Source organism: Myxine glutinosa, chromosome 7, assembly GCF_964187855.1.
Source record: "Myxine glutinosa chromosome 7, kmMyxGlut1.1, whole genome shotgun sequence".
Classification (NCBI taxonomy): domain Eukaryota; kingdom Metazoa; phylum Chordata; class Myxini; order Myxiniformes; family Myxinidae; genus Myxine; species Myxine glutinosa.
In genome coordinates, this window is record NC_136267.1 from 49,823,755 (window position 1) to 49,838,554 (window position 14,800).

General features: G+C 42.4%; 1 protein-coding gene across 1 annotated transcript in view; it reads left to right on the forward strand.

Annotated features, from left to right (window-relative positions):
• Window positions 1-14,800, forward strand: part of LOC137430743 (NFX1-type zinc finger-containing protein 1-like) — a 207,167-nt gene that overhangs the window by 161,480 nt on the left and 30,887 nt on the right. Inside the window, exons 12-13 of the mRNA XM_068121518.2 lie at window positions 3,237-3,391; window positions 12,998-13,143. Coding sequence (XP_067977619.2) covers window positions 3,237-3,391; window positions 12,998-13,143 — 301 coding nt within the window. The remainder of the gene's footprint in view (window positions 1-3,236; window positions 3,392-12,997; window positions 13,144-14,800) is intronic.

The following is a 14,800-nucleotide window of genomic DNA, read 5'->3' on the forward strand; positions in this document are numbered from 1 at the left end:
ATTATGGGGTATTGAGTGTAGATTTATGAGGGAAAAAAAGAATTTAAACGATTTCAGCATAAGGCTGCAACATAACAAAATGTGAAAAAGTGAAGTGGTCTGAATACTTTCTGAATGCAGTGTATATCAGTGTTAAAAACACAAATGCATTTTGGGAGATTTTGGCACATGCATATACAGTTGATCCTGGTTGACATTGTGATTACGTGTTCTTGAAAAGGTGTAAACGATGTTAAATGGAGAATTTTATCTTGGAATAATTTATGTAAATAGGGAGGGGGGAGGGGTGGAGAAAGGGGTAGGTTCATTCGCCCATGTTAAATGCATCACATTTAACTGAATTCACACACTTTTCATTGTTTATATATTCTGTATTGTCACACAATTATATATTCTGTAATCTGTAAAGGCTAACCCCCGCTCTAGCAGGGAAAATGGCCTTTAAAATGCATGTTGTGTTGTTGTATATATTCTGTATTGTACATTGGAATTAATACAGTACATGGACTCTCCGGTTTACAAACATCTGCTCAAATGAACATTGTACTTTTTAATCATGTTTCATCTTTCAAATATTCGGTCCATTCACATAAACACGGCTTTACATGGCTTTTTTGAGCATGCGCTTCGTGCTAAATGAATATATAATAATGGCTATATAATATGCATTTTGCTAATTTCTGTGCCTAGTTAGTTCATACATTAAGCTGTGTTTCATGTCACATAAGATTCGCATTTGTTTCATTCTAATCTGAAGATCTTACAAGCTTTTGTGATCATTGGCAAAATATTCAAAGGTTAGAAATGCTGCCCAAAAAACATGCAGAGACTTGCAGAGGTACCTATTTATACCCCTTTGCCTGGCTGACCCCACAATATGGGAATAATTGGGGCTGTTAAAGTGATACATGAGCAGATATTAATCATCATCTGATGTATATTGTTTGCACGATTCACTGATCAAGATTACAATCTGACTTAAAACGAAAATGTCATTTTATGTCACGTCTTCAGGGATGAGGAAGGGCTTTTGTTGGAGTTCCAGGTAGGGGGCTCGAGGTGTTGGAGACATTAACTAAGGAATGGCTAGGGAATGAATGAATGAATGATCGTTTTAAGGCCATTTTCCCGCTAGAGCGGGGGTTAGCCTTGCGGGCCCCATGACGATCATGGTTCCCTGTTTGAGGCAATGTTTTTATGGCCGGATGCCCTTCCTGACGCCAACCCTTGGTCACGCTCTTACGATGCGCAGGGATACGGTGTGCCTATTCTAAATCGGGGTACACACCGTGATCATTCATCCCAGCAATCTGGTACTCAATTTGCCGACCTCGGAAGGATGACAGGCTGAGTCAACCCCCCTGGCGTTAATTCAGCGATCGACCGGGATTCCAACCCAGGATCCTAGGATCCCAAGCCAGCACCCTAACCGCTAAGCCAACACCAGGCTGTTTGAATGGAAGGGAAGGGAAGGAAGTAGGGAAGTGTTTGAATATTTTCAAATAAATTAAAGGTAGTCAGCACTAATTTACAAAAGGGAGATCTTGTTTAGCAAATTCATTAGTCAATAAAAACAGCTAAGAAAGCTGAGAGAATAAAAAGTTCCATGGCCGTTACAGCCCTGACGAGTTACATGTACATACATTTGAGTAGGTATGAGAAGTAAATGCAACATAAATTTATTTTTGGTGGGAGCAAAGCAAAACATGGATGAAGCTGACAAAAATAAATGATTTAAACAGCTTTTCAGAACATGCATTGCAATAAATGAAGCCTTTGTAACTGGGACTCCAAAGTTTATAAGTGAATGTGGGACAATTGAAACCAGTTGAAGTAATATTACAGTGACTTGAGATTTGCTTGAGACTTCGCTAAATTGTTTTCTTGACATCTCTGGTGACAGGATGTTTGACTGAGAGTTTTTAAGTACCGTAGTCAAATAGTGCAAGGATCAGTGCTTGAACCTTTTTTTTATTGCGTAGCCTGTAGGGCAATGCCGTCTGGAACAGTGTTTATCTGTCCTTCTGATCTATGTATTTATGTATGTATGTATGTATGTATGTATGTATGTCCCTTCTGCCTGCATTTTGTGGGATTATTCCCTTTAAAATTATTTTTCTCTGCCTCCGTTGGTCAGATTGACACAAAATTTTCAACATAGGAGCAGCTCCTCCTGTAGAATTTGTAACGATAATTATGATGCTTTAGATCACATGGTCAAAGTGCCATCTTGGAAAAACTTTGGACCTCCATATCTCCGAAACCGCTCCATAGAAAAAATTGAAAGGTGGCTCATTGCAAAGTACTCCGCATGGGGAATAACATATGCTAATGGTGTCATAGATGCCTTCATTATGACGTCATAAATCGACAAGTAGAACGCTTGATCCAATCAGTATGAATTTTTTTTATATGATCTAGGGATAAATTGGGCAAGAAAAAAAAATTGTTGATGTCGTTAATCCTCTCATGGTACCACACCACTGCTAGCAGCCTCTCTTCCACTGTAAATGGACTGGTGTCTGCCATCTTGGTTTAATGTATTATTTGTATTATCTGAAAAGAAAAGAAAACAGTATAAATACATGGTATAAACAAATCTTGTATAAGCAGCTAAAACAATGTCCTTGGACTTATGGCTCACCCTCCAGAAGGCAGCCATAGGTAAAGCTAATGGGGTTTTCAGTTGTTTTCGTTGGGAGATCAATTGTAAATCAAGAGATAGTGTTTACACTATAGGATTCTAGGCAGGCCTCATCTCCAATATCATATATAATTTTGGTCACCATATCTGAATACAGATATAGTTGCCATAGAAAGAGTTCAGCATAGAGCTAGTAGATCTGAGGCTAGCTAGAGTACCGTAAGCGATGAGAGGCTGAAGGAGACCAGACTTTTTACATTAAAAAGGAGGCAATTATAAGGGGATAGGAGAGCGATGTTTAAGATAATGAAATGTATAGACAAAATAAGTACAAAAAGTTTTTCACCGGAATGGACAATGACAGGACCAGGGGCCACAGTCTGGGAGTAAACTAGAGGAGAATTAGGGCAGTAATATGACAAGGGACCATTACTTAGAGAGTAGTTAATGCATGATATCCATGGTTTGGAGAGTTTGTTGTAATTTATGAGATCTCTTCTCATCTGTGTATCATCATACATTAATCATCTGAGCAAAATTACTTGTTATGAATGACGTTTTTCTTTCTCTCTTTTACTTCACCTTCCCACAGTGCTTGGCTGACGAGGTTTAAAGACAACCTTCTGCAGCGGAGAAGTATGCTTGAGCAACGTGTCGAGGAAACCGCTGCTGTGATCAAGACATGCAACGAAGAGAGAGACTTATTCATATTGAGGGGTGCCAAAGTCATTGGAATGACAACAACAGGTGGCGATCATGAAATTATGTGGAATTCAGCAACACTAGTCGAGATAACCAGATTGCACAGTAATAGATGGAGCTAGGCAAGTGTCTCTCACAATCACAATCGTTCAAGGAATCGAAGACGTGGATCAAGGAAACTTGGTTCATACCTGTATATGCTCAAATCCGTGCACTCGCACACACTGCAAATGTTGCTGATTGTACATATGATCTAAGCAGTGAATTTAGCAAGAGTGACAGCACATGATGGTTTGCAATTTTTGAAAGGTACCAGGGAATATTTTGAATGTAAAACAACATGCATTTTAAAGGCCATTTTCCCTCCTAGAGCGGGGGTTAGCCTTGCGGTCCCCATGACAATCTTCTCCATTTTGCCCTATTTTCTGCATCTCTCCTTGTTAACCCCCTTGCCCGCATTTCTTCTTCCACCATCTTTAGCCGTCTTTCTCGGTCTTCCCCGTCCTCTACTTCCTTCTACATTCATTTCCATCACTCTTCTCAACCAGTCACATTCATCCTTCCTCAACACATGACCAAACCATCTCTACCTGTTCCTCTTCACAGCATCAATCACAGGCTCTATTCCCATCATCTTTCGCAATTCATCATTTGTCTTCCTCTCTCTCAACGATACTCCGCACATCCGTCGAACCATTTGCATTTCCACCCTTTCCAACCTTCGTTGCTGCTCTACGTTCATTACCCATGTCTCGCTCCCATAAATCATAACACTTCTCACACATGCAGCATACACCTTTCCCTTCAGCTTCAACGACACTCCCCTCCTCATCAGCACGCCACTCAGTTCCCGAAACTTCTTCCATGCACATCTCACTCTTGCAACCGTTGCTGAGTCTGATCCACCTTCTCCATTCAGCATGTCTCTGAGGTAGCAAAATGTTTTCACACCTTCCAGCTTCACGCCGTCTCCAAGATCCAACTCAACATTTCCTCCATCTGCAGCTCCCTCTGTGCACACCATACATTTGAATGTAGCTGCCACACTGGTTAATGACCCTCTCAGACCACTACATTTTTGATGAACCCACTCAGCGCACATTGTACATTAAATGGAGTTCATTCCGCCACCCTTCCTGCACACAGCACAGGGCCATTTCCCAGTTCTTTCCACCTCACCACATGCTTTACCACTTGCCATCACCTTCGTCTTTCCGATATTCACCTTCAGACCTTTTGTCTCCATACATTCCTTACACTTGTTCATCTTTTCCTTCAGTCCATCCATACTTTCCGCAATCAACACCAGATCATCTGCATACAACTCCCACGGTAAACCCTCCTTTACGTTCTGAGCCAGCTCCTCCATCACAGCTACAAATAGTAGTGGACTTAGTACCGACCCCTGATGCACTCCCACCTTCACCTCAAACTCACCACTGTTCCCGTCCTTCGTCCTTACAGCTGTGCGTGCTCTTTGGTACATTGCCATCACTACTCTGATCAACCATTCCTCCACTCCTAACTTCCTCAATTCCCATGTCAATACTTTGCGTGGAACCCTATCGAATGCTTTCTCCAGATCAACAAACCCAAGAAACAACTTCTTCCTCTTCTCCATGTACTTCTGCAACTGCCTCACAATGAAAAGTGCGTCTGTCGTTTCTCTTCCTGGCATAAATCCAAACTGCATTTCGTCGATCTTCACTTTCTTCCTTATCCTCCTCTCCAACACCCTTTCCAATACCTTCATTCCATGCTCCAATAACTTTATCGATCAGTATGAGCCACACTCCAGAGGGTCACCTTTCCCCTTGTATAGAGGGACGAGGGTACTCAGTTCCCAATCCACTGGAATGCGGCCTTCTTTCACCACCAGATTACAGATCTCTGTCATTCTCTTCACACCCCAACTTCCTGCTGCCTTCAACATATCTCCCACAACTCACATCGGCCCTCCCGCTTGTCCACTCTTCATTGCTTTTATCGCTTCCTCAACTTCCTTCTCAGTTATCTTCTCTGCCGGTCCTAAAACTTGGTTACTCTCTATTTTGCCATCCCATTCATTCTCTGTATTCAACAGCATTTCCATATATCTTTTCCATCTTCCTTTAATTCCATCTGGGTCGACAACGATTTGTCCCACTTCATCCTTCAAGCAACTCACCCCCATCACATCACATCTCTCTTTCGCTATCTGCTTTGCAATCCTGAATACCGCTTTCTGACCCTCTTCCGAATCCAAGCGTTCTCCGAACATTTTCCTACATGCCTCCTGCGCCTTTGCTACCTCTTTCTTTGCAGCCTTCCTGGCTGCCTTATAACTTTCATGCTCTGCTGTTTCTGCTCCCGTACCCTTCGCCTTCTGCCACTCCTTGAACTTCTTCCTCTTCTCGTCAATCCTCTTTCCTCCTCATCCCACCACCATGTTTCCGAGTGCCTCGGTGGTCCTTTTGTCCATCCACATACCTCACCAACGGCTCCCAACATACTAGCTTTCATTGACATCCAACCACTTTCAAGCTCAACCACATCATCCTCTACCCTACTCAGCCTCTCTTTTAATGCCTCCCTTACTGTCACCTCTTTCAACCTCCACACCTTCATTCTCGGTTGGTACTTCGCCCGCCGAGCTCTCCTTGCACCTTTCACCCTTATGTCGCAGACAACCAAGTGGTGCTGTGAAACAGCCTCCTCCCCCGGGATCACCTTTGTGTCCCGGAGGTGCCCCCTATCTCGCCGACGCTCCATCAGCTAGTCAACGGTTGTCGTCGACCCACCTGACGTGTATGTAACAAGCTTATTATCCTCTTTCTGGAACTGAGTATTACAAATCAACAAATCAGCTCCATCAGCAAACTCCAAAATCCTTTCACCTTCTCCATTTCTCACACCATATCCGTAACCCCCATGAACTCCCTCAAAACCATCCATACTCCTTCCCACATGTCCATTTAGGTCTCCTCCCACCACAACAACTTCCTCATCTTTCACGTTTTCCATCAGCTTCTCTATCGCACACCAGAACTTGTCCTTCTCTTCATCGCTTCGACCAACCTGCGGAGCATATCCCGAGATGACGTTCACCAAGAGCTTTCCAATCATCATTTTCACCATCAACCTTTCACTCACTCTAGTCACACTCACCACACTGTCTAAAAACTCCTCAGAAAACAGGACACCAACACCATTCACGCCCTCCGGGCACCCTTGCCACACAAACTTGTATTTCTGTCCCTGCCTACCCTTCACCATTCTCACACCACTTCCCTTCCATCTCGTCTCTTGCACACAACATATGTCCACTCTTCTTCTGACCAATACTTCCACCACTTCTCCTGATCTCCCTGTCATTGTCCCTACATTCCATGTCCCAAACCTCAGAAACCGATCTCCACTTCGGGCTGCACCCTGCCCATATGTACTTGTGATTGTCATGGTTCTCTTTTTGAGGCAATGTTTTTTAGGCCGGATGCCCTTCCTGACGCCAACCCTCATAGTCGTCTCTTACGACACGCAGGGATACGGTGTACCTATTCTAATCCAGGGTACACACTGGGAAACGTTTAAAACATGGAAATTCTGGGGGTGGGGGGGGGGGGGGGAGGGAGAGGGCGGCGTCAGCATCACGGCTGCGGTTTAAACTTATTTTAATAATATTTAAACAAAACCATGAAAAATAATCTGGGAAAAGTCTCTAAGTGAGAACGTGGATTTGAGAAAGAAGGAGCAGAGGTGGAAGAAAAACGAGATATAGGGGGCGGGGCACAAGTCGAGACGAGGAGGAGAGCGAACAAGCACGTGTCCGGGAGGAGAGAAAGAATTAATATAGAATTTTTTTGTTTATTTGTTTGTTTTGTTTTTTAAAAACGTTGGACAAAGGGTAAGATGTTCGTGAGAGGTAGGGGGGAGAAAACAAGAAAACAAAAATCAAAGAAACATGCAGATACTATGAAGGATAGAACTTATATTCACAAAATACTGACGGGGGGGGGGGGGGGGGGGAGGGGAGGGAGCCTGGAAAGACCAGGCCGTGCATTAGGTGCGAATAAAAAACGACTAATAATTACAAAACTAAATAGAGATACACAATAAAATAACCAGTGGAAATTTGACAAAGACACGAATGGGAAAATACTCAAACTTTGATGTTGTGGAGAGATCGAAGCAAGCCACGTCGCTCGTCGCTTAAATGTAAAAAGCAAAAAAACAAACAAAACAAAAAAAAACACATAGTAGACTTTTAATCATTGTATTATTGTAAAAAAAACAAAAAAAGATAAAAATCATTGTAAATAAATAATTGTCTTTTTTTCTTTTTATCATTACTCAAACCACTTCTTATAATTGCTGATGTGCTTCACGATGCCGCCTCATCTGGGACTGCATCAGGATAGTATTAATCAATTAGCTATTCCTGTGAGTTATTTCATTTGTTTGGAATTAATATATCTATATATATATTTGTGCAGTGTCTGACCTGTGTTGTCTTGTCACTGAACTACTCCCTCAAACCCTTGTGAAATCGTACCAAACTTCTGGTATGCACATATCTCTCCCGTGTGTATGTCCTTCGGGTATTTTCTTTTGAAAAATGTTCCAATTTTTTTTGGAGGGAGGGTTAATTATGGGGAGGATGGGTGCCGGAGTGTCAATGTGGTGGTGTCGGAAGTATATGCAGGGGTCCCAGCCCTCCTATTTTTCCTATTTATTCCTACTTTTTAATAGGATCCTATAAATCTCCTATTTTTTGGTGGAAATTCCTATTTTTCCTATTTTTTAACCCTCAATGTTCCAAAATTTAAATTGATATATTAATTAGTAGAATTTCTGTATCTAAGCGTCAGAACAGACATTCCTATACCAATCGTCAGCCATGGAATTGCTTTCTGGGTCCATAATCGCAAGACAAATTTCCAAAACGACTTTAAGCTCAAATCCCCGAAGAACATATGTCTCTTTGTCTTTTTCTCGAAAACCGTTTGTTCGATCGATTTCACAAGTGGTGAGTGCATTTTTGAGGACTCAACAAAGTGCAGTGTTGAGGAAAAATTGAGTATGCAGTGATGACGTCACAAATAAATACTGTACGAAGTGGAGGCATGTCGTTTACACCATGGTGTAAAGTACGTGTTGTTATTGATCTCGACTGGAAATGATATGTATATCTTATGTATATTATGTTATTGTTATTTTTGACTTTGTCCTAATATTAAGTATATCCTTCCAAACAATTGTTTTACCTTTATGATTCGTGCTTCATGCTATTCAGTAACAGAATTATAAAAGATAAAATGAGATGAAAATAATATAACTATGTTTATCACGCATTTCTCTTGGATTATCTCATATACTTTGTGAAGAATGACTGAATGATACCTTGACCATTATCATTGTCCTTTGTCTTATTTCAAAAGTTCAGCTGAGCTCAATTTTTAAGGTTTGTACTTTACTTAGAGTAACAAAACCAACTGTGAACTTTGCGGTTATTCAGTTATTACTAACAACCTTTCCCTAAAGATTCTACCTGAAATTGAACTTTTCTACTAATTTGCTAAACATTGACATTTGATACTACATGTTTAACTCAATCTTTCGCTTATTACAATGAGATTGTATTTTGCCTAAAACTAATAGTATTTGGCAAAGAACTAATTCAATCGACAATTCACACATTTCATCATTTAATTGCAGATAATAAAGAAGGACCACGACACAAAATAGGGATTACAACTTAATTCTGTATACTTTCGTGTGGTAGTTGCATATTCAGCTTTTAACAAAATTACAGTAGAATTAAAATTTACATACGCAATGCTGCACAATAGGTAATGCAAGCAATGTAGGACAATAAAAAAACAAACAAACAAAAAACAATAAAGACTGTTAAAGTCTTGTTGTTTCATAATCTTCTGAAGATAGTACAACAACAATACCAAAGATACATAATTGAATTGTCATCGCTTAGCTTGAACTCAGATTAGTGTTCAAGCTATTCAGCAGTGGAGAAAATGCAATTATCGGGTGGTAAACATGTTAGGACATGTTATTTATCATCTTTCTTGTTTCAGGTATAATCTGCAGACCGGTAAGAAATTTGTTGATTTGCCTTTAAATTACTTTGTTTGTTCTCATTATTTTACTAACTTATGTTTCAGTTTTGAAAAAAAAAACTGTTTGGTTCACAGTTCTTTCCACTTCATGCGTTAACAGGTTAGGATTTTCTATGCTAATTCATTTAATCTTATCTCATATTTGTTTTCTTTTTGACAGGTATACTCCCAGCAGTATAATGCCTGGTGGGAGAACTAAATTTAACCCAGAGTGGTTGAAAAGTGGACATGGATGTAGGCTTTCTGACTGGTGTCAGCCTAGCAAGTCCTCAGTGTTCTCAGCTTACTGCTCGTTGTGCCATTCGGAAGTGAGGTGTGACAATCAGGGTGTGAAACAACTGACACAACATGCCCAAAACAAAGGGCACCTGAAGCGTGCGAAGGAACTGCTGGGTGGGTCACAGACGTTGCTGACATTCGTTCAACCATCAACTTCATCTGCTTCAGCATCAGGGTCAGCTTCTACAGATGAGCCAAGTCGTGCAGCTTTAGTCTGTATGTCCAAAAAAGACGCTATTACAAAAGCAGAACTTCTATGGACATTGAAAGTTGTTCGTTCGAATCTGAGCTACTCTTCCTGTGACGGTTTGAAGGATCTTCTGCAGGCAATGTTTCCTGGTGTTATCCCGGATGGTTTCTCAATGAGCTCATCGAAAGTTTCATATCTCATTAGCGAAGCCACAGGTCCTTATTTTCAGGACATGATAGTCACTGATGTTAAGAATTCAGCTTCTGGCTTCAGCCTCATGTATGATGAAACCACCAATAAACAGAACTTGAAGCAACTAGAAATCCGTGTACGGTATTGGTCTGATGCCGAGGAACAGATATTAGTATTTCACCTCAAAACTTACCTCATGGGTCATGCAACTGGAGAAGATTTGTCCAGGAAAATAATCTCTGCCTTGGATGAATCGAAACTGCAGCTTCAGGATATTATCATGCTCGGCAGTGATGGGCCTAATGTGAGCACCACTGTGTGGAGACAGATTGACAAAGCCATTCTCGACAACAGGGGCCCTGGTCTCCTTGATGTAGGGACATGTACTCTCCATACAGTACACAATGCTTTTGCCAAAGGACTTGCAGAGTACTGTGGAAACCTAACTGAGCTTGCAGTGGACATTTTCTACTGGTTCAAAGGCTCTGCTGCTAGATCTGTTGATTTTCAAGACATTCAGCATAAATTGGGTGCTGTTCCAAAAAAGCCTTTGAAGCATGTCGAGTGCAGGTGGTTGACACTGGGACCTGCAGTGGAGCGGCTGATAGAGATCTGGGAATCTCTCAAAGAGTATTTCTTGGTATTTCTTCCAAAGCAGCAGCCAAAGGACATGTTTAAACCCAGGTACAAAAGAATCAAAACAGAACTACAGCGACCGGAAATAAAAGCTCAACTGCATTTCCTGAAGTTCTTGGCAGCAACATTTGCAGAGTTCCTCACCTTCTTCCAGTCAGAGCAACCACTTGTGCACATTCTATATGACAAACTCCATGACCTGCTCAAAAAACTGATCAGAAGAATTATGAAGACTCCTTCAGTTGATGCTGTGAAAGACATCTCAAACCTTGATGTTTCCATTGTTGCAAACCAGCTGGAGAATGAATCCATGGGTGTGGGAGAGGATACCCGACGGTGTATCGCTAAGTTGAAAGTCTCTGAGAGGGAAAGGATGTATCTTGGGATGAGGAAGTGCTACCAGGCAGCCATAGTACACCTACAAAAGAAGCTTCCATTGACAAACAAAATCCTGAAGAATGCCAGATGTCTGCAGCCACAAAACAGGACTGCTGCATGGTCTCTTGAATCAGCCAAGAGCCTGTCCAGACAGCTGAAGAGGAATATTGACAGTGACAGCATTGCAGATGAATGGAAGGTGTACCAAGAGGAAGCCATTCCTACTGACTGGTCCCAGGAAACACAGGAGAATGAAGAAGAAGTCTGCATGAAGAGAGTGGACAGTTACTGGGGAAAAGTGTTGGCTTTAAAAGGCTGTACGGGAAACTGTAAATTCCCCCAAGTGAGACAAATGAAAAGGATTGTCCTTGCACTGTCTCACGGAAACAGTGACGTGGAACGCGCGTTCTCAATCAGTGGGAAAAGTGTCACCAAGGAGAGAGTTAGTCTGAGCGAGGCATCAATCAATGGTCTCCGTGCAACAATGGATGGCATGAGATTGTATGGTGACCGGCCCGAAATGGTCCCAGTCACAAAGGGACTCCTCTCGTTAGGACGTTCTGCTCACATGCACTATATGCAGAGACTTGAAGAAGAACGAAAAGCCAAGGAAGATGAACAGAAAGCCAGGGAGAAAACCAGGCAAGAGAAAGAAGAAAGAGAGAGAACAGCTAAGATTGCTGTAGAGAAGGCAGCGGAGCTGTCTCGTAAGAGCGAGGACTTGAAGAAAACAGAGAAATCTCTGGCAGCAAAAGAGTCATCTCAGCAGATGTCACTGACTGTTAGCAACAGTCTGCTTGATCAAGCAAATAAAAAGCTTAAGGTGGCGCTTAAGAAAGGTGACATGACTGAAATTGCAGTAGCTCAGGCCATGCTTGAGTCTGCTCAGAAAAAGATTCAAGAGACACAGACTCGTATGGTGGAAACCAGGGAGGCGCAGAGAAAAGTGGAGAAGAAAAAGCAGACTTTGATAGAGTCCATGGTGGCTGCCAAAAAGAAGAAGTCATAGTTTTTGTTGTCGATGTTAAGACGGGTGGGCCCAAGTTCATTGGGGGTGTGTCCATGCCCATACATGTACATGTATTTGCATAAATCTTGCAGCAATAAAGCTACCGATGTTGTTCCAATGCTGAAATCTGTGCTATTACTTCCTAGTTTTTTCCTATTAAACTCCTATTTTTTGTGATCAGAATTCCTATTTTTCCTATTATTTTGTCAATCAAAGTGGCTGGGACCCCTGTATATGGTGTAAGTGTGGTGGAGCTGCGTCGTGCACCAGGGACTCCATGGCGTCACTGCACCCTCGCCTTGCATTCCCCTCGCTTTGTTCTGGACCAAGCACAGCTTGGCCTGGACCCAGCGTGACCCAGTGCAGTTTGCCAGGCATGACTTTAAGGCCAATGCAGTACATGCGAGTGCCTTGGGTTTTGGCACGATTTATTTTCGCAGGCGTTCATGAAACCTCTTTGAAGCGGTTTCACTTCAACAGGGACCTTTACTTTCAACAGGGCATCTGTGAAGAGAATGAGCCCGTGACAGCCTCAGATTTTGGTGCGATATTTTTTCTCAGATGTTCATTAAACCTGTTGGAAGCGGTTTTGGTGCTGTGAGGAAAATGTGCTTGCGATACTGTGAGATGCGGCAGATGGCTTGTAGAAAAGACCATAATGAGAAAAATGACTTGGGATTTCTAACCACACGATCGCAATGCAGATCTATCAACACAGTATACTATGAAATAACTGCTTTAAGTGTGTGTATCGCTTTGGGACTCCTGAAAACCATAACTATATATTTGTACATGGAAAAGAAAGAGCAGACTTAGCATCAGATCAAACTGATTATTGTCTGCAACGTTTCCAGGGGCAGCCAAGCATCGAAATCTGCTGCAGCAACTAAAACCTCGGATCATCATCGTGGAGGAAGCAGCGGAGGTTCTGGAAGCACACGTATTTACAGCACTCAACTCAGAATGCCAACATCTCATTCTCATTGGGGACCACCAACAGGTATGCAAGTCCCTGCCACTATTGTGATTTTGGGCACATTGTAGTTTCCTACTCGTTTCCAGTTCACGTTGAGTGTAAGCTCTTTGACTTATGTCCCCTGTGTAGTTTTACTTATGTTGAAAAAAGGAAGCCCGTCTTAACACCAAGATTGATAATACTCTGAATTGTTGAAGTAGGAGGATAAACAGGAGTTTAAGGTAATCAATTGGGCATTCCAGATGATTCTCAAAATGAACCGAATATCAAGAAGCTTCTCACCAGAGTTGGTGTATTTCCAGTTTCTGATGTCCTCAGAGTAAATTGCTGTGGCCGGAAATATTTTGTGCCGTTTTTGCAACCGAAGTGCTTCGATCCAGCAATCAAGCCGTGTGTGACATCATTACTATATGCACTCATGTGTGATACCAATGTGATATTGTGATCTCAGGGTGCCCACGTGTTAAATTAAGTGTCTTCTGAAAGGAAATTGGATCTGGGATTCAGTTGTGTAATTCAACAGTCATTTTGATGTTTCCAAACTGGCTGTCTGAAGGAATGGGGATACAGTAAAGAGTAAAATGTGATTTGGGATGTGGAGTAGGGTTGTTAGGAGGGGTGTTTGTCATTGTGATTTGAGATTGGCCTTCAACTCTGCTGCAGAGTTGAAGGGAAAACCAGTTGAAGGGAAGGGAAAACCACTTTCCTGGGAAAACCACATTTCCAAGCTGGCCTTCAAAGCCAGTCGCCGACTGGGCATCCTCCGTCGTGCGAAGTCCTTCCTTAGCACACCTGAGCTCCTCACCACGTACAAGGCTTTCATCCGCAGCTCAATGGAGTACTGCTCTCCCCTCTGGGTTGGTGCTCCTGCCTCACACCTAGCTCGTCTTCACGCTGTTGAAACCAAAGCGTTCAGAATCATTGGAATCTCCCGCGATGACGCTATCTCCGAGGGCCTTTCACTTACTCACCGCAGGCAGGTTGGTGGTCTTTCCGTCTTCTACCGACTCCTCTCCGGCCTAGCCCCCCCAGCCCCGTCTGTTCTCTGTCCCCCCAAATATTCCTACAGGTCGCACAAGATCTGCCTGCAACCCTCTTATGGTTAAACTGCCAAAATCAAGACTCTCTGCTCACCTTCACTCCTTCATTCCTCTTTTCTCCCGCCTCTGGAACAAACTCCCGCACTCTCTTCAATCCCACTCCTCCCTCCAGGTCTTTAAAACAGCTGTTCCCCACCATCTTTTATCTTCCCCAATCCAAAACCTTGATCTTTTCTACCCCCGCTAATTTCACCCCAAATCCACTTTTTTGAAATACCAACTTCTTTCCTGGAAGTCCCTGGTGTCCTTGCGTTTTATACCTATCCTGCCTCCCCCCAAGCCCTCTCCCTCCCACACATCTCCCGATGTCCCTGCTCTCAAATGTTGTGTTTGTGTGCTTCCTCCCCTTCTCTCCCCATCTTGTCTACCACTCCCATTTTTATATACTTTGTTTGCTTGTTTGTTTGATTTGTTTGTTTGATAAATGTTAGCTCTTTCACGAGCCTCGATTCTGTATCCAGAAAAACAACAAAAAAAAACGTAAAGAATCAGCTTAAAGTATTGGATTCCTCGCATCACAATAAATTGAATTATAAATACGACATTTTATGGAGAAGAATGGAATTGGGATTTGGGGAAGG